The sequence below is a fragment of the Sus scrofa genome, chromosome 15 (genome assembly GCF_054392235.1).
Source record: "Sus scrofa isolate SSC_HxYL_T2T_F1_AM1 chromosome 15, Sscrofa_HxYL_maternal_Yorkshire_Landrace_v2.0, whole genome shotgun sequence".
Taxonomy (NCBI): domain Eukaryota; kingdom Metazoa; phylum Chordata; class Mammalia; order Artiodactyla; family Suidae; genus Sus; species Sus scrofa.
In genome coordinates this window covers 151,616,738-151,636,136 of record NC_139397.1, presented here as the reverse complement: position 1 = coordinate 151,636,136, position 19,399 = coordinate 151,616,738, and the positions used below count along the sequence as shown (strand labels likewise).

General features: G+C 55.5%; 1 protein-coding gene across 31 annotated transcripts in view; it reads right to left on the bottom strand.

Annotated features, from left to right (window-relative positions):
* Positions 1 to 16,116, bottom strand: part of LRRFIP1 (LRR binding FLII interacting protein 1) — a 156,132-nt gene extending 140,016 nt beyond the window's left edge. For all 31 annotated transcript variants that reach the window (XM_021075501.2, XM_021075506.2, XM_084998809.1 and 28 more), the window contains exon 1: positions 15,953 to 16,116. In XM_021075501.2, coding sequence (XP_020931160.1) covers positions 15,953 to 16,048 — 96 coding nt within the window. In that variant the 5' untranslated portion in view covers positions 16,049 to 16,116. The remainder of the gene's footprint in view (positions 1 to 15,952) is intronic.
* Between the last annotated feature and the right edge of the window lie 3,283 nt (positions 16,117 to 19,399).

Genomic DNA, 19,399 nt, shown 5'->3' with positions numbered 1-19,399 from the left:
GAGAAGCACAAGGGGCAAGAGGCTAAAAGCAGGAGTTGGGAAGAGGGGAAAAAGGGACGAATAGGGAAGGATGGAGAGTTTCCTGCTTTATTTTCCCTTCCATGTCCCATTACACGGAAGGCAGACAAGGTCACTGACCAAGGTCAGGGGGGATCAGAATGGACATTTCGGGAGTCAACATCTTGCCAAATTAGATGCTACTAGCCACAGCTTTCTGGGAAAATCTTCATTTACACCTAAGCAACCATCAAAAACCTTTTAAAGTCTTGTTCTAGTTTCAAATGAATCTAAACGTTCAAATGTTACTGTGAAGTAGGGCTAATTCCATCCATCCATCCATCTATCCCCCAATCATTCATCCATCCATCCATCCATCCATCCAACCACCTACCTATCCACCCATCCATCCATCTAATCATCCATCCATCCAACCACCTACCTATCCACCCATCCATCCATCCATCCATCCACTCATCCATCCATCCACCTGTTCACCCACCCATCCATCCAATCATTCATTCATCCATCCATCTAATCCCTCATCCATCCACCCATCTATCCATCCATCCAACCACCTGTCTGCCCATCCATCCACTCATCCATCCATCCATCCATCCAACCACCTGTCTGTCCATCCATCCATCCATCCATCCATCCACTCATCCATCCATCCACCTGTTCACCCACCCATCCATCCAATCATTCATTCATCCATCCATCTAATCCCTCATCCATCCACCCATCTATCCATCCATCCAACCACCTGTCTGCCCATCCATCCACTCATCCATCCATCCATCCATCCAACCACCTGTCTGTCCATCCAACCATCCATCCATCCACTCATCCATCCATCCGTCCATTTGCCCATTCATTCACTCATTTGTTCACTTACTCACCATTAACCCCAGTAACTGAGCATCTGCTGTGTGCCAGGGGGCTGACCCTAAGAGCTGGAGGCCACGGCCAAGCTCTATGGGGAGGGTCCTGTGAGAAGGGGCAGGTCCACGCAGCCTGCAGGTTATGATAACATCCACATTTGCTGCTGAGACCAGCCATTGACTCCTCAGGCATCTGAGCGGGAAAAAGCCCTGTTATTTGGATCGTGAATGTCAGAGTGAGGTGGTTCTGCACTTCTACGATCAGGTTTCACCAAGAGCATCATTTTCCAAACTTAGGGTATATCAGAACCACCCGAGCGCCTTCAGGACAGATGGCTGGGCCCCCCCCTGGGGGCAGTGATTCAGGCAGGTGGGGTGAGCCAGGACGCAGCACCGCTAACGAGTTCCAGTGGCAGGTGGCTACAGCATCTGGAGGCCGCATTTTGAGAACCCTGATCTAAGGTGCAGTCCGCCACCCTCAATTCCAACCCTGCGTGCTGGGTTTACTCAAAGTTGGTTGGAGTAACTTAAGAGCTACTGTTTCAGAGAAGCTCTAATGAATGACTCTTTCTGAAGGACCGGGGCCCAGCTGGGTGACAGGCTGACCTGATTCTACCCCGTGTGGACCAGTGGTCCCTTCTTGTTTTCCTGTACAGGTAACTCTGCAAAACACAAGACAGGGCACAGAGCCGAACGAGGCCATTTGCTGCAACGTCCACATAAAGGCTGACGAGTCCAGGGTCCTCCTTCGCCCTTGAGCAAAGGCCTGACTCGGTAACACTCTGTAAGCGACAGGGCCCTGTCAGCGCACGGAGCAAGAGCTGCTCTGGCACGTGGGGCGGGGTCTCCTGACGCTGATTTTCCTCCTATACTGTGCAGGCTGCACGCAGGGCCGGGCCGTGGGGAACGAGGCATGACGCGATTTCAGTGAAGGCGGGGAAGCAGGGGGAGGCCCTCCTGCCGGCCCCTCCCTGACAAGCCTGGGCTGGTGGGCGTCTGTGGTTGTCATGGTGACGGCGGCCCTCCTTCCTCCTCACCTCCGCGCAGACCCCAAAGGCCCGGAGGCCAGGGGCCGGGGAAGGGCTGCGTGTGGACGACTGCTGGGCCACGGCCCCGCACCTCCCTCCACACCTTGGCCTCCGTCTGTCCTGATGGATGCAGCAGGCTTGCACAGCTTCCTCCTCCTACTGAGAAGAACCCCAAATCCCCATCAAAAGCGACAGGGCGTGCCCCGCGTGAAGAAAACCACACGACTCTCCCTCCGGGCCAGGGAGCACACCGCCTCCAGCCCAGGAGCAGCCAGAAGCCAGCCTGAAACATCCAGGTGTTAAGAACTTATTTTCAACTTTTCCGACCATGATACCCCCGTCCTGCACTTGCAAAGCCCCTCAGGGCTTGTGTGCATTCACTCGCAGGTTTCCTCGTTAGGGCCTCATGGGAACTCTGGCGGGGAGGGAGCTGGGTGGGTGTTCTCTCTCCTTAGAGCTCAGGGGGCCAAAGCTGAGTGGGACTTGTCCCCAGGCGCCTGCCCACCCCAGGTTTCCCCAGCCAGGCGGCCGGGAGCCGGGAGCCAGGAGCGGAGCCTGGAACTAGCCCTTGTCTCTCAGTCTGGGTCTCATTTAAGGTGGGTGGCAGGCAGGTGGCCACTGTACACCCGGTCTGTGGCCAGCATGACCCTACCTGGTCTCAGGGGGTTTGTGCGAGGAGACCTGCACGGTGGCAGCTCTCTGTCCTGGCACCACGTCCAGATCCCCCACCTGGTCCTCACAACCACGAATCATCACCTCACCTTACAGGTGGGAGCAAGAGAGGCCACGTGGCTTGTCCAAGGTGGCGAAGCGGGGAAAGGGCACCGTGGGGCCTCAGATGCAGGTCTTCGGGCTCAGGGTCTGTCTCAGACCCTCTGGGCTGCAGGTCCTCTGTCGGTCTCCTAATGAGTTTCTTATGGGTCTAATCATGAGAACGAGGAGGAAACCATACCTCACTGGGTTCGGTTTCCCGTGCTAACCACATGCCAAGAGAAAACCCAGAGCAGCTAACGCAGACCCAGGCTTGGTGGCAGAGGTCAGCGTGGCATCCGGGGACAGCTGTGGTTTCTGGGGGACGCTGGCCTCTTGCGGATGAATCCTGACGACGTCACCCATACAAGCACAGAACGACTCCATCTCTTGACCTGTTCTGGTAGCGGATGCAGGCGTCAGGACTTAACAGTGAAACCCACTCCACATGCTTCATGTGTGAGTTCTGTCGAAGGTAGCTGACACTACTCGGAAAAAACCACCTTCAAAGGTTTTCCTATTAATAAGAAGCCATTAGTCACCACCCCACTGCAGAGGAATTCCCATTCAGGCTTCCACCCGCATTCACTCAGCAGGTGGTCGTTCAGGGCCTCCCGTGAGCCAGGTAAGGTCTGCCCGAGCTGGGACCAAGCGCAGCCCCAGAGAGCACGCAGTCTGACGGGGAGGAGAGTCTATACAAGGAAAGAGCAGCCCAGCGGACAGGGGTCACAGGAGGAGCCGAGGGCACTTGGGAAGGACACACAACTCAGGCCTGGGGTGGGAAATGGGCAAGCCCGAGAAGCGACCTCCAGAAGGAGGGCCAGCCAGCCGGGGGAGGTCGGACGGAGGGCCAGACTTTGGCCCCTGCCAGCATCCTCCGTGAGTCCTCCCAAGCCCGCCGTCCTCTCTACGGCTGAGGCGCATCAAGTCAGCGAAGGCCCACATCCCAGATGCAGTGAGCAGCAGAGCGGGCCTGCTTCAACGTCTCCTGAAGAAATGAATCTGCTCCCAGTGAACCTGGCCAGGGCCCGAGACTGAAAGCAGGATGACTGTTTAAATGATGCCTGGGAGTTCCCTGGTGGTCTAAGGGTTAGGATTTGGAGGATTTGGTGTTTTCACTATTGCAGCCTGGGTTCAACCCCTGGTCTGGGAACTGAGATTCCTCATCAAGCTGCTGCATGCTGTGGCCAAAAAAAAAAAAAAAAAAAAAAAAAAAAAAAAAAAAAAAAAAATGATGCCTATGAAGTCCTGAAATGGGCCACATGTACCCTTCTCAACAGATTTCAGAATTTCAAAAGCCGAATATAAAACAAGATATACAGGATGAATTATAACTCTCCGATAGATGGTGTATGTTATATGTTGTGCTTCTTACCCGCTACATTTTTCTAGACTAGATCATGTTTTAAAAGCAGGCAACTGGCTTGTGTGGAGCCCAGCGCTAAACCGCAAGGCAACCCCCGCCACATCCTGTATTCAGGACACTGATCCGCTGCCCCAGTCTGTCCAGGGAAAGCTGGACAAGATGTTCAGGGAAGGAAAAAAAAAGACGTTCGAGGAAGAAAAAATAGATTAAAGTTCTGACACTCCGCACAGAGCAAAAATCTAAGTAAGAATGATGGATTACTCCAAAAGGACTCCTGATGCTGCATTTTCAGCGAATGACAGGGATAGTGTCTGTGTGTGTTTTCCTGAAAACGGAAGCCAGAGGACGAAGCCCCGGAGGGGAGCAGATGGAACAGACAGCATCAGCTGGTTAGCATCACTTCCGGCCTCATCCCCGCAGCCCGAGGGCTGACTCACAGGCCTTCGGGCCAAGGGGATCCAGAGGGAACAGAGGCGGAACAGGGCGGAGGAGGGGGTGGGCCGACTTTCCGGGGTCTCTCCAGGCGCAGGGAGAAGGAGGGAGGGAGGCTGCATGTGTCACCAAAGAACAAGCCCAGCCGGGAGCAAAGGCTGGCGTCCTGCTGCGGGCGAGCCGCAAAGGCCCGGCCCGGGGCGGGGTCCCCGCGGCGCCCTGGTCGGGTCATCCGTTGGAGCAAGTTCTGAATAACAGAAGCAATGTGGCTTCCAGGAGGCCCAGGGACAATGTTAACCCCAGGGAAGTGTCTGGGCCTGGTATTTGTACTGCCCAACAGCCAGCCCCCTCCTGATGGGGGGGCCCCCCGGGGGTCTGGAGGGTGAAGACAGCCCAAGCCACCCCCGCCGGTGAGGATCAAGTGCGGGGTCTTCCCTGCTCCTCCTCCGCGGGCCCACTTGGGATTTTGAGTGAGTGGGTGACGCAGGCAGGGGCGTCAGGGTCGTGGCCGGTCCTAAAAGCACAAGGTGGCAGCTTGGGCTCCCTCCCTTGGCCGGGCCAGGCTGCTCGTCCTGCCCCCGTGGCGGACTTCAAGTTGACCAGAAGCATCACCTCGGGCCTGGCCACTTACCGGCCTGATGCTTCTCCCAGGGGCTCCCCTTCTCCCAGGAGGAGGATGTCTGCAAGGAAAAGTCACGCTCAGGGTCACGGGGTGGCGGGGGGCGGGCGGGGAGGCAGGCAGGGGGACATGCTCAGCTGTGCCCAGGTGGTGCCCGGCCACGTGTCTCCCTACTCAGGCTCTTGCTGAGTCCCCAGCGTGACGTCAGAGGCACGAGCAGGCACCGAGGGCGGTGGGGACTGGAGCCCAGCCGGCTTGGAAGGCCAACCCTGCACCCTCCACCCCAACCCCAACTCCAACCTCATGGCAGAGCCAGCTCTCGGCAGCGCTCACAGGGGCGGCCACATGAGGGCTGCTGGCAGCCTCGCCATTCCTGGAGCACCCCTGAGCTGTGGGCCTGGGGTCTTTCCAGGAGAGAAAGACCACACAGCACCCACACAGTCTGATGGCCGCATCGCTCTGCGGTCCCAACGCCATTGGTCCTGACGCTGGCCCAGCTGGCCTGGAGCACCCCAAGGTCAGCGGGGAAAGGGCATCTCTGAAGGGCAGAGAGGAGCCACTCGGCCCGTAGGATGTCACGCAAAAGACCACCTCTCGCCGGCCCCCACCTCCATGCCAACCCGTCTTCCGCAGAGGTACGGTCCCTTCCACCCACCCCCCCTTAGCCTCTCCCCTTGCTCCCCCCACCCTACCGTCAGCTCAGGCACCCAGCTCAGAAACACGGCAACGTGTCATCACATTTGCGGCTGACGTCCCAGCTTCCTGAGCCTGCACAGCGACTCTCACAAAGGCTCCACCACGCCCCCTGCTTGTTTCCAGGAGGTTTAAGTGGGGGGACCCCAGGGAGAGGTGGTTAAGGCAGCTGATGTTTTCTGCCCTCCTGGAGAGCAGCCATGGACAGAGTTGGGGAGAAAAGATCCAGGTTTCCACAGACGAGGCACCCAGTTCAGAGCTAAGGTACAACCCAGCGGAGACAGGATACGACAGCGGTTCTCCATGGGGCCATTTGGTCCCTGGGCATCTGTGGTTGTCGCTCCCAGGTGGACGCCAAGGATGCTGTTAAATATCCCACCATGTGCAAGACAGCCCCCCAGACCCCCTTCATCTGCAAGAAAAGGAGAAACCCAGGAAACTGGACCGCAGGTTTGGGAGCCTGTGACCACCTAGTGCCCAGCTGTGCGGCCGCTTCATCCTGGAGCTGGCTCCAGGCATGGGTTAAAAATAGGCAGGTAACTTAGTAGCTTCTGAGAGGTCAGATAAGCCCCAAGATAAATAGCGGGGGACACGGCCCGGGTGAAGTGGCCCATCATTTCCAGGAAGTTAACCAGAGGCGCGACACCAAGGCCTGGCTGCCTGACAACGAAGGAGCTCGAAAAATCAGACGGCCTCTTACTGGTTCTTCAATTCAAGGCCAAGAAGCAAAAACTCTATGGACGGGGAGTTTGGGGTTAGCAGATGCGAACTATTCCATTTAAAAGGGATAAGCATTGAGGTTCTGCTGTTCAGCACAGGCAGTCAATCTCTTGGGATAGAACGTGATGGAAAATCACATAAGAAAAAGAATGTAGGGAGTCCCTGTGCCTCAGTGGGTTACAGACCCAACTAGGATCCATGAGGATGCCAGTTCAGTCCCTGGCCTTGCTCTGTGGGCCAAGGATCTAGCGTTGCCAGGAACTGCGGTGTAGGCTGCAGACGCAGCTTGGATCCCACGTTGCTGCAGCTGTGGCTGTGGCTGTGGTGTAGGCCTGCAGCTGCAGCTCTGATTCAACCCCTAGCCTGGGAACTTCCCTATCACAGATGCGGCCCAAAAAAGAAAAATGCAATATACACATTGCATATTTATATACATAAATAAAAGAATGTATATGTGTGTGTGTGTGTATGACTGGGGCACTTTGCTGTCCAGCAGAAATTGGCACAACACTGTAAATCAGCTATGCCTTAATAACAACAGAGAGTCAGGAGTTCCCATCGTGGCTTAGCAGCAATGAACCTGACTAGTATCCATGAGGACTTGAGTTCGATCCCTGGCCTCGCTCAGTGGGTTAAGGATCCAGCGTTGGCAGGCTGTGGAATGGGTCGCAGACACAGCTCGGATCTGGCGGTGCTGTGGCTGTGGTGTGGGCCGGCGGCTGCAGCTCCGATTCGACCCCTAGCCTGGGAACTTCCATATGCCAAGGGTGAGGCCCTAAAAAGCAGCAAAACAAAACAAAACAAAGCAGAGGGTCCTTTTCCATCTCATGTCAAAGAATTGCAGACAAGCTCTCAACTGGGAGCAAGTCCACACGGTCTGACACTAGAGCAGGCGTATGGTTCGTGTATTCAAAGCGGCAGGCGTTACTGCTTTTGCTCTGGGTGGTTGAACCAGTCCCGAGGGCTGTCCGTACACCCCTGACACTCAGGGGAGGGTCTTTCCTGCATTCTTCTCACACCTTTGCGGGGGTCATCGGCTTTCCTCTGCCCTCGCCCCCGCCTCACTCCAGCCCCCATCTGCCGAGGGAGCGTCCGCCCCTGCCTCTGGATCACTGATGCCTGGGGCACATCCTGGCCAGCTGGGCAGTACTGCTGTCCCCTGCGGGAAACAAACGCAGCCCCCAGGAGGCGGAAATGCCTCACCAGGCACCTGACTCACTGTCCAGCAGCGTGGACAATACTACGCCCCAGTCACACACAAAGGAGAAGAGACCGGGGACGCACTAGCCTGCCGGGGGACATGCGCCTTTGAAAGGCTGGCTGCGCGCCCCCGGCCGCCCCCGCCCCGCACCTTCTTCCCGCGCTGGGCTCCCTTCCCGCCCGCAGGCCGCCCCTCCTGCCACCGGCTTCCCCATCGCACGCCTCTGCTCTCACGAGACCCAGTCACTTCTGTGCCAGAGAACACACCTCGGTCACAGCATATTTCAACGAAGAATAAACCATCGCTCAGAGCTCTGCTGTCCACCACGGCAGCCACCAACCACAGGCGGCTATTGACAGCTACCCGAATTAGAATGAAGTAAATTTAAAATGCACTTCCTCCGCTGCACTGGCTGCATCACAGGGGCTCGACAGCTACGCAGGGCTAGCAGTGGCTGCCACGACACACAGCCGGGAGTGAAGGATCCAGCGTTGCCGGGAACTGTGGTGTAGGCTGCAGACGCGGCTTAGGTCCCATGGCCACCAGCTCTGCTCTGGATGATTTTGAAATACATCGGGGGTGATTTAAAGCAATAGCTTAGGGCATCCAGGGAGAAGCCATGTTAGCTGTTAACATGGAAATTCCATCTGTCTGGGGGTCAACGTGAAAGACTCCGTGAACATAACGGATGTCACAGAAGAGGGTGGAAAAGAACAAGAAATTAAGGATAAGGGGGGAAAATGCATAAACATGTGGGAGGGCGGTTGAAAGCATAACGGACCACTTTCCATCTCCCGGTTTCCTTACGTTTAAATATTATCATGACCACTGGGTGATTTTTCATTCACTCCCCCAAGCCAAGAAGCGGGTGGAAAGACTGCAATATAATACACCAGTGGAGGCCCTGGACCAGTTCAGGCCCCACATACTTGCTGATCCACGAGTTTGCCCCTTGCCAAGACCGTATCACATTCTGCCTACCTAAACTCTCCAGGTATTCTGCACCTGCTTTACGGAAAGTCCATCTCGGACCTTGGAGAATTTTCCAAACAAATAAATGAGTTATCCTTGACGCCTGAAGCTACGAAACTCTTATTTTATTTTATTTTTTATGTAAGTCTGCTCACCACCTTTGACATTTATTCCGCTCTCAGTAAAAGAACATCAAATTCGGGAGTTCTCTTGTGGGGCAGTGGGTTAAGGATCCGGTGCTGTCACTGCAGTGGCTTGGGTCACTGCTGTGGCACAGGTTCCACTCCTGGCCGGGGAGCGTCCACATGCTGCAGGTGCAGCCAGACAAAACAAACCAGACAAACCAAACACTGTAATGACTAATTCTCTTCTTGGGGCTGCATAGACATTACACCTTTCTTGGTATAAGTCTCAGATTATTTTTCAACTTTCTTCTCAATCCCTACTGCCCCCTAAATCAAACATAAAACTCTATTTACAAGTACCAAATTAGAGAGGTTTGGCTTGTTAGCACCAAGAAGCATTTCCTCCCAACACGGACCCTGTGGTCAAAGGCGCTGGCTTTGAAGACAGGGGGACAGGGTGCCTGTGCCCTGAGGAACTCCTTAATGTATGGTCCCAACATTTCAGCCACCCCCACTGCACCTCAGGTGCTGTCCTGGTCATATCTTGTGGCATCCGTCCTCCTGGCCTTTGCTTAAATTGTTCCCACAGTTGTTTAGTGCCCCATTCTCATATTTGAACGGATCCAAGGATCACCACACATCTGGGAAAGGCTCCAAGAGGAAAGACATAGGCCAAAGCACACAATGGATAAAAATAAACCTACCATCATGCAGGGAACAAAAGAAATCTTCAGGAAAACCCAAAATACCAAAAGGAATATTCCCCAGGAGGATGAGAAAAGCTACTGCATTACTGAATCAAAAAGGATGTGATAAAATGGGACAAAGAACCCAAACCCCCCAAAAACTCTTAGAAATTAAATCTAGAACAGATAAGTTTAGTAGAAGTGAAAGGTTAAACTGAGTAATCGCCCATAAAAATATCACCCAAAGACAAAAGGCTAGAAAACGAGAGGGAAAGGGAAGTGATTTCCAACAACGAAAGTTCCTTTAAAAGAGAACAGACAAAAGGGTGGAGAGGCAAAAATTTCCCAGAATTTTAGGATACTAATTTTCAGGCTGAATGAACCTAGCTAATGCTTAATAAATGGAAAAATAAAATCCAAAATGCCAGATTCTCTTTTAGGAGCAAGAGGAGATGGTAAAAGCTTCCAGACAGTAAAAACAGACATAATACAAGATACTGAAATTATAAAAGGCTTCACAAGTCTCACAAGTCAGAAGAACATGCCTTTGAAGTTGTGGTAGAAAATAGTTTACACTATTTTGCTATTTATTATTTTATTTTATTAAATAGGTAATGTAGCCACATGGTTCAAATACCAAGGGTATGAAAAATTACACTTAACGAATCTGCTTCCACTTGCATCTCTAATTTCTTCTACCGTGCTTTTGGCCAGTGCTTCTTTATGCAAATGCAGGCAAATTACAGCCTTTCTCACAGAAGGGATGGCATGCTATCTTCACTTTCTGCACATTGCCTTTTTTAGCTAACAATACATGCTGGAAATCATTTCAAAGAATACAGAGATATCTTTGTCAATTTTTGGAAAATTATTTTAACCTAGAACTCTATCCTCAGCCAAACTATCTAATATTATGGTAGAACAAAGGCATTTTTCAGACATGCAAACACTTAGCAAAGGTGGCCTCTCTCAGAAAGCTACTGCAGGATGTGTTCCAGCAAAATGAGATCATAATCCAAGCAAGAAGACAACACAGAACCCAGCATATATGGCTCCACTAATGACAATGACAAGTAAGTGGCAGATGGGATTCTCAGATTGGTGGCAAAGGGAAGGACATCTGAAGCAAATCCCAAGAGCACTCAGAGCGGACTGGATCTAGAGGACAGAGGTCTCCAAGGGGTACATCTCCAGGAGGGAACAAGATGGACAGGGTAGATTATCTGATTTGTTTCATCTCATAGAAAATCACAGTGTGAACAGGTCTGCTGAAAAGGTGGCGAGGCATTAGGGGTGACAGCTATGTAGAGAGATGAGCAATGGGGTGGGGGATAGTCAACTCCAAAAAGAGCGGAAAGCTGCACAAGGACAAATGTCACAGCACACTACCCGGCTCTGCAGTTCACGCTATCAAGTTACATCGTCATCACCGCCGGCGTTTTCAGAGCATCAGTCATCGTGCTGACATCTTGTCATAAAATAGCTCATCGCCCTCCTGGCCGCCCTGTGAGAAGCACACTCTTCAAATGCTCCCACCTACATGTGAGGGGACAGAGGCACAACGTGGTTAAGTGGCTTTTGCCCCGGGGTCATGGAATACATGGCAGAATTGGGCACCGAAGCCAAGAAACCTGACTCGAGCACCCACCTTCGAACGGGTCTGCCAGTGACCATTTATGGAGCCTAAAACTGCAACGTAACCGTGGTGCGAAGACAAGAGAAAGCAGGGTGGGGAGAGGACCTTAGCTACAGAACCCCTGATCCCAAGTCTGCATCCTCCAACCAGGAAGCCGCGGACAGCATCTAAAGTTGAAAAAAGCAACAAACAGTGCACGTGCATACTATGTACAAATAAGGAGCTAGTGACCAGATCACGCACGGTCCTGTGAGGCCATTAAGAGCCTGGCTCTTGCCGAGGGACACCAGAAGCCACGGGGACACGATCTGACACATTTTATCGTTGTTTTGGTTTTTTAAAGTATTTTGGCAGCGTCCAAAGCCTGTGAAAGTTTCAGGGCCGGGGATCGAAGCCCCATCACAGCAGTGACAGCACGAGATCCTCACCCCGCTGTGCCACCAGGGACCTCCGAGGATCCGACATACTTTAAAAGGCTTCTGTGTGGAGAACAGCCTGAAAATATGGAAGCAGGGCAAAAGCACGTGTTACTTTAATTAAATAAAAATTCATTTTTAAAGATGAAAGGATGAAAAGAGGAGAGGAGAGACGACAGATAGAAGAGAACGTGGGACTCCCCCCACGAAATGTCAGGCCGCATGGCTAGGAGGTCAGTTGGGGACAACAGTCTTGAGACGGGAAGCAAGTCACCTCGACTCGGGGCCACCACCTGTGAGAGGGCCTTGGGCCAAGACACCGACCCAGGAAACAGCCTGGCTGCTGAACTGGCACCTCAGTTACTAGATGACCTTAGGCAAGTCACCTAGCATCTCGGAGCCTGTGTCTCCATGTCAAAAAGAGAGACTCTAAGCTCTTCTGACGGTATCCCACAGTTACAGGGGTGACGCTTCTGGACAAGCTGGCGCCCCTTAGGCCTTACAAGCAACCCCTTCTCCCTCGCTGGACCTTGACAGGCTCCCAGGCGACAGGCTCCCAGGTGACAGGTCCCTGACTGAGGGACTTGAAAGGCCATCCACACGCATGCACAGCCCTCGCTACCGGACCAATGAGTCACTAAAGCGTCACCCGAAGAGGGAGAGGGGACAGCTGGCTCTCTGACAGAAATAGCCTGGGTGGGGCCCACCAGCCATCTGAGACAGAGGACTGTCAAGCCCCCAGCCTCTGGCTCCAGCTCCAGCTCGAACTAGCTCTGCGGGAATCACGGCAACAGCCCAAGGTCATGGGCGCAGTGCTTGCCCTTCCCCCGACAGCTCAGACTGTGACAAAAATCTGCTGTGAGTGCTTGTCTTGTCACATTCTTGATGCTTGTTATTCATACCCCAAGGTGTGTGTGTGTGTGTGTGTGTGTGTGTGTGTCTCAGGAAGATGGGCGATGGGAGGGCCGGAGTTCCTCCACGTGGCTGTGCTACAAGTCGGGACAGGGCTGCTCTGGCTGCGGGACAGTCTGGGCAGCGCCAGGTGCTGAAGGACCCTCAGCTCTCCTCACCCTGGAAGGAGGGGCCCTGACACAGTCCCCCATCACAAACTGCGGGCCACCCTGGATGACACCATCCAATCCCCTGGCTAGCCTCAGAACAGCAAATTCACTGGGGGAAAAAGGCATGAGGGTGACGGGGCAATGAGTGAAACAGGCGGTCCAGGCAGGCCCGGGTGTCACAGCCGGCCTGCACCGTCTCACCGGAGAGCAGGGACCGCGCCAGGTAGCAGGAGTGTGTCACACGAGCTGGGCTCACCCCGAGACTGCACGGCCCAGAGGAGCCTGAGCTGCTAGAAGCAGAGGAAGGGGAAGCGGAGGGCCAAACCGAACCAGATTTCCAGGCTCTTCCGCAAAAGGGTCCCAGACTGGCCCCTGATGGCCCTGCGGCTTAAGGAGAAGTCATGGTCCTTCAAGACAGGTGATCTGTGGGGGTGAACGGGGAAGGACGCGGGATGGGGGCAGCAAAGGAAATGGCCGTTTCGGATTAGTAGGTCCTTTACTATTTTATTTTTTGGCTGTGCCTGAGGCACGCGGAGCTCCTGGGCCAGGGATTGAACCCGTGAGCCATGCCAGGGGGTGGGGGCGGTGTGGGCTCAGGAGGGGCAGCCTGGGAACACAGCAGCCAGTCGCCAAAAGCAAGGTGGCCTGAGGATGAGGCCACCCGCAGAGGACAGCCCAGCAGGGCCAGCTGCAGGGACACGGTGGAGAAAAGGGGCCAGCATGCTGGTGAGGCTGCCTGGGAACCCGTCCTCCAGCCAATACACTTCCCCTGGCGGAGGCCAGGCCGGGTCAGGTTTCCGTCACTTCAAAAATAACTCAAAATGCCACCTCCTCCAGGGGGCCACCCTGATTGCTCCCTCTTAGTCCCAGCAATCAATTGTAACTCTCTCATTTCCAAACCTTCAGGGCACACTATCCATGCCCTTTTAATCTCAGGTTTCTTCCTGTCTCTGTTGCTGTTATTGACCTGAGTCAGAACCCGGCTCCTCCAGGGGGATCCTCTTCGGGTCCATCCCTGAATCCTAGCGTCCCCCAGACAAGGCTTCGGGCAGCGTTGCACAAATATGCTGAATAAAGGAGCAAATACAAACGCCCTGGACTTCAGACAATTCTGTTGATTTTTATAAGAACTCTTGAAAACTCCACGGTCAACATATATTTGCCATTTGAATAGTATCTTTTTTTTTGGCTACACCTGTGGCATACAGAAGTTCCAGACCAAGGATCAAACCCAAGCCACAGCAGTGACAATGCCGGATCCTTAACTGCTAAGTCACCAGGGAACTCAACAGTGATTCCAATTTCGCAGGTAGGAAACAGAATTCAATTTGGAGTAAAACAAGAAATGTTGCAGCAGTTCCTTCCAATTCTACGGAAGTGCCAGTTAGCACATGGAACACCTAAATCTTTGGCTGATTTTACTGGAAGGATGGGTGCGAAAAGCCCTTGCATTTAGCTAGTTACTTACTAGCTAAACTAGTCTACTAGGAATTACTAAACACTAGTGTTGCTCACTTTGTGTAGACTACTCCCTTTCTTTAATCCTGACAGCCGGGGGGGGGGGGGATTTTTTCCTCCCCATTTTAGAGCTGAGGAAATGGAGGCTGGGAGGCGCTGAGCAGGAGCGCACAGCCCCGGAGGAGCTGTGTGTACTTTCAAGGTCTGACCCCCACGTCTGAATCTGTCACGGCCAGCGCTCCCCCGGGACCGTGGGTTCCCACTTACTGTCTGCCAGGAGCCCCCGCCGCCCCCGCCAGCCTTTGCTCTCAAGTCTCTTTAGAGAAACACCAGCAGATACAAGGTGGACTCTGGGAACGCTCAGTCTCCACAACCACTCCTGGAAAGACAAGCCCACGGATCCTGGCCCCTCAAGCTTCCCAGAGAACACTTGTTTCGTTGTGTGGTTAAATACACACATAAGGGACCGTCTTCTTGGGCGTGGGATTTATATTCTAGCCACTACATTTAGCAAATGTCCATATTTAGCCCAATGTACTTCCAGTGGCTGTACCTCTTTTTGTTTTTTCGGTCATGCAACAGACGTAGGAGCCCCTGCTCTGTGCTCTGTGTGGAGCTGGGCATACAAAAACGGGTAAGACATTGCCTGCCTGGTTGTCACCTTCTCCAGGAGGACAGGCAGGTGAACGAATACTGCTGAGGCCACTCAGCAGGTGTAGGGAGCCCGCGCTAGAGGAGCCAAGGGAAGGCAGGGAGACTTCTGCCTGGCATGACACGGGAGGTCTCACAGAGGACACAAATCTACAGTGGGTTTTAAGGGATGAATAGGAGTTTTCCTGGAAAGCCCTTTTTCTTCAAATGCAGAGAAAACCAAGGCTTTATTCATTCAGGCAACAAATACCGATTGACAGCCATGTGCTCATCCAGCAAAATCGCCTAAGAACGGGCTATAGAGTAGACCTCCAGAAATAGCTGACAGATGAAACCAGACGCCACAGCCTAAACGGCCTGGCAGTTTTTCCACGTGATAATAATGATATGCAGAGGAACTCTCCAGGGCACGCCCGCTCTCAGAGCAGAGTGGAAGGGGGGGTGCACAGTATCTGCATATGTATTCTCTTTAGCACCAGGATGGGCACACAGTTCAAAAGCTGGAAAAGGGCACACTGTGAAAAATCCAGCTGAGTGCACGATGGGCGCAAGGACTCGCTCCCCTGTCCAGGGGAGCCTCAAGCTGCAGGGATTTAACCTGAAGGCTGAATCCTTGTGGGAGAAAAAGACACTTGGACAGCCCCGCGCGCCTGGGGCTGCTCTCATTTGCCACACTGCAAGTTCATCAGCCACCGTTATAATAAACTCTGCCCAGGAAACTTTGATGAGAACCTCTCAGCGTGTCTGGACCCGTTTTCAGGCTTGGTTCCGAAACGACACGCACAGGGACCCCCCCTTTCGTCCCCAAGCTGCGCCCTGTGTGACAATCGAGACGACAAATGGTCCCCGACAGGGGCCGGGTCATTTCGCCAGGGCCATGTGGCCTCCGGGCACTGTCCTCAGGCCTCCAGGGTCGGGCCTACAGCACCCCCACGATGCGATGCGGTCCAACAAAGCGGGGGCTCGCCCCCCACCCGGCCGGCCGGGGTCCCTTCGCGCGGGGGGCGGCGCCCCAGCCAGGCTCGCCCAGGGGGGCAGCGGCCCAAGAGACCCGGCGTGGGGGGAGGGGGCCGTGTCGCCGGCCTGTCCCCGGGGCGGAGGACGGGCGCCCGGCCCGCCGGCCGGCCGAGGTCCTGGTCGGCCCGCGCCCCGCCGGCGGCGCTGCGGTCGGACGGACGGACGGACCGACGCCTGACAGCGGCTGCAGCGGCGCCCCGCGCGCCCGCGCCCCGCACCCGGCCCGGCCCCGCCGCTCACCTCGCGCGCGATCTGGTTCAGCGCGTCGTCCTCCGCCGTCAGCCGCTCCCGGTTGGGGAGCCGCTTGCGCCCCGAGCCCTGGGTGCCCATGTCCATCGGGCGCGTCCCGCTGCTGCGCGGGCCCGTGGCTCCCGCCGCGCGCGCCCCGCTCGGCCGGGCCGGTCCCGCGCGCTCGCCCCTCCCTCCAACGCGGCGTCATGGCGTCAGCGGGCCGGGGACGCGGGGACGCGGGGACAGGGGCTGGGGGGTGCCCGGGGGGGGGGGGCGGGGAGCAGAGGGGCCCGGGGACACGTGGAGGCGGGGAGCCGGGGGCGCTGGGACGCCAGGGGCTGGGGGCGCGGGGGCGCCTGGGGACCACCAGCACGGAGATGGCGGGAGGGAGGTTTGGGATGGCTGGGGGTCGGGACCGCGTGGGCCCAGAGGACTGGAGCGCCCGTGGGAACAGGACAGGAGCTGGGGGGCATGCGGGAGGGACCGGAACACGGTGACCAGGACGATAGGGGCCCGCGGGGACCCCAGGGTGGGGAGCGGGGACGGGTGTGTGGGGACAGAGAGGGGGGCAATGAGCATAGGACCGACGGGCAGATAGATGTTTGGGCTGGCTGGGGGTCTGGGGGCAAGGACGCAGGGGAGGGGCTGATGGAGGCTTGGGGCGCCTGTGAGAATACCTCGAGATGCTGGGGGCGTAGGTTGGGGGAGTCTTGGGTCTGTGGGGCCTGAGACGCTGGAGGGTGGACCCGGCTGGTAACCCTGGGCTTACCCGCCCCTAGGCAGTGGTTACCGGTCCAGCCAGGACCTCCAGGGTTGCCGCGGAGCCTGGTGGGGTTGGGTTGTGGAGAGGGGTTTGCACCCAAGAGTGGTTCAAACCTGTGCCCCAGGGATCTGGCGGCCACAGATGGTGGGAGCTAGGTTCTGAGGTCAGGCCCAGGGGCTTTCAGACCTGGCTGAAGTGGTCTGTGGTCTGGCTGGGACCCCCACTCCCCTGAGCCTTACAGCTCATTCAGAATCCTCCTGTGATGGGGGCGCTTCTCTTCTCTACTGGCCTGTCCTCTGGTCCCCGCCTTTTCGTTCCTGAGTCCCTAGCTTCCAGGAAAAGGCCTGACCCAGGGCTGCTCTCTCTAAGTAGATGCTGAAAATGGAGGCTTACCTCCCACACTCTAAATAAAGGTGGGTTTAAAAATGAATCGAGGCGCTCCAGTCTGGGCTCAGGGAGAGAATCTACCTGGCGTCCATGGGGACGCAGGTTCGATCCCTGGCCTTGCTCAGTGGGTTAAGGATCTGGCGCTGCCACAGCCGTGGTGTAGGTGGCAGACACGACTCAGATCCAGCATTGCTATGGCTGTGGTGTAGGCCGGCAGCTGCAGCTCCCTCTCGCCCCCTAACCTGGGAACCTCCACATGCTGTGGGTGCTGTCCTAAAAAGACGAAAGACAATCCATCAATCAATAGGGAGTTCCCCTTGTGGCTCAGCCAGTTAAGAACACAGCATAGTGTCTGCGAAGGCGCAGGTTTGATGTCTGGCCTCAGTCAGTGGGTTATGGATCCAAAGTTGCTGCAAGCTGCAGCGTAGGCATAGGCCCCTCAGCCTGGGAACGTCCATGTGCTGCAGGTGCGGCCCTAAAAATAAAAATGAATCAATCAGGGGATCAGATTAGGTCTACAGAGTCATCGCCTTCTTGTCCAGGGTAATGACCTTAGTAACTGCTAGGCGTGAGGATTGAATTAGAGAAGAAGAATGTTGCTGGCGGAAGCATGGGGTCCAAAATTAAGAGAGACATTTGGGGGGCTGCAGCGGTCTTTAGTGTGGCCGGGGAAGAATGGGAGGGCAGGGCCATCCTGAAGTCACCTGTGATCCCCCCCGCCCCCCCGGCCAGGCATAAGTACAGTTAACATTGTAGTGTATTTCTAACCAAGTGACGGGAGCAGGTTGGTGTGGGTTCTTAGGAAGTTATCTGGGAGCTGATGGAGGAGGGAAGAGAAAGGGGAGCAGTGGCATAGAAAGATGCTGGAGGTTTATTCCAGGGAACAGACTGTGGGGGGTGACACAGGAGGGGGATCCAAGTGCCATCGCTCAGGACACCTGAGAAGACTTCCATGGGATGGGTCGACAGGGCAGATGGCATTAGGGCTGTGACCTTGTTCACGGCTGTACCCCTGGAGTTTGCGTATACCTGACACATCGGAGGGCTGAGAAACTCTGTCAATTGAGTCTCCTGTGTTGCATCACGCGGCTTAGGACCCAGAATCCTTTGGTGATGCAGCCCTGGTTGGAGGACCAGCTCTTGCTCCCCCCTCCGCCTTGCTGGAGGCTCACGGCTCCCCTTGGGGTTTTGTTCAGAGATGGGACTCACTTCCTCGGGGCTGGCTGGAGGCATCTCTGAATAGTTGCAGTCCCTAGACGGTGTTCTCAGATGCGGGGCTGAATTCTCTCTCCCACAGCATCCACCCACATCCGGGAAAGGGCCCCCTTTCAGGAATCATCAGAACCAGCGCCGCCGGTCCTCAGATGGTCCTTCCGCGTCGTGGTCCGTGCGCCTCCTCTTCCTCTGGGTGACTCCTCTCATCTTGACATCCGTTCTTGCCTTTAAATGGAAATCCGATCCCTGCGTTGTCGGGGGGTGGGGGGGGGGGGCAGTCCACCCAAAGAGGAACTCAGGGCTCAACACACAGGCCATCAACACGTGGCCCCTCTGGCTCCTGCCCCCGAAGGCCTGGTTCTGGAATGAATGGGGCAGCAGCTCCTGCTGGGGCGTGGGGGAAGGTGGGCAGGGACGTTAGGCAGCTCTGTGGGCATTCCCATTCTTGGGGTGCTCCTTGAGGGAGAGAGAAACCTGCCAGATTCTGTCCATCGTGTGGAGCTGTGTTGAGCTGTCACCAGGACGCAGTGGCTTTTTCTCTTTGCCCGGGACCCTCAGCCTCTGCTCACGGTGGTCTGAGAACCTGCTTCTACCCAGAAGACTCTTGTTTCTAACAGTTGTGCCACCAGCACTACGTACCCACCTCCCGTGTAGCCCTTTTCCTGTTCCAGGTAATTCTAACCCCACAGGGGTTATTTCGGAGCAGACGATAGAAAAGAGACATCACCAGTTTGAGGTCCTGAGCAAGAAAATCAATACATTCATCTCCAAGCCTGGTACTGAGCCCCCTCCCAGTGCTACAGGTGCCACCTTCAGGAAGGGTCCATGAGAACGTGAGGGCAGCCTCAGGGAAGGGCACCTACGGGGGACCCCACGTGGAACTTCCACCCCCTGTCCCCAGTGTTCCCTTTGTTCGAAGCCTGTGAAGGAGGGGGAAGCTGATGAGCATCCTGGAGGAGTCATCCAGGCGGGAGGACAACTCAGCGCTGCCCCGATGGGGCCTCTGAAGGGCGGCCACGTGGGCCACAAGGTGACTCACTCAGTCTATTGAGAAAGACTTCCATGCGGTTCCAACATCACTCACTCATGTT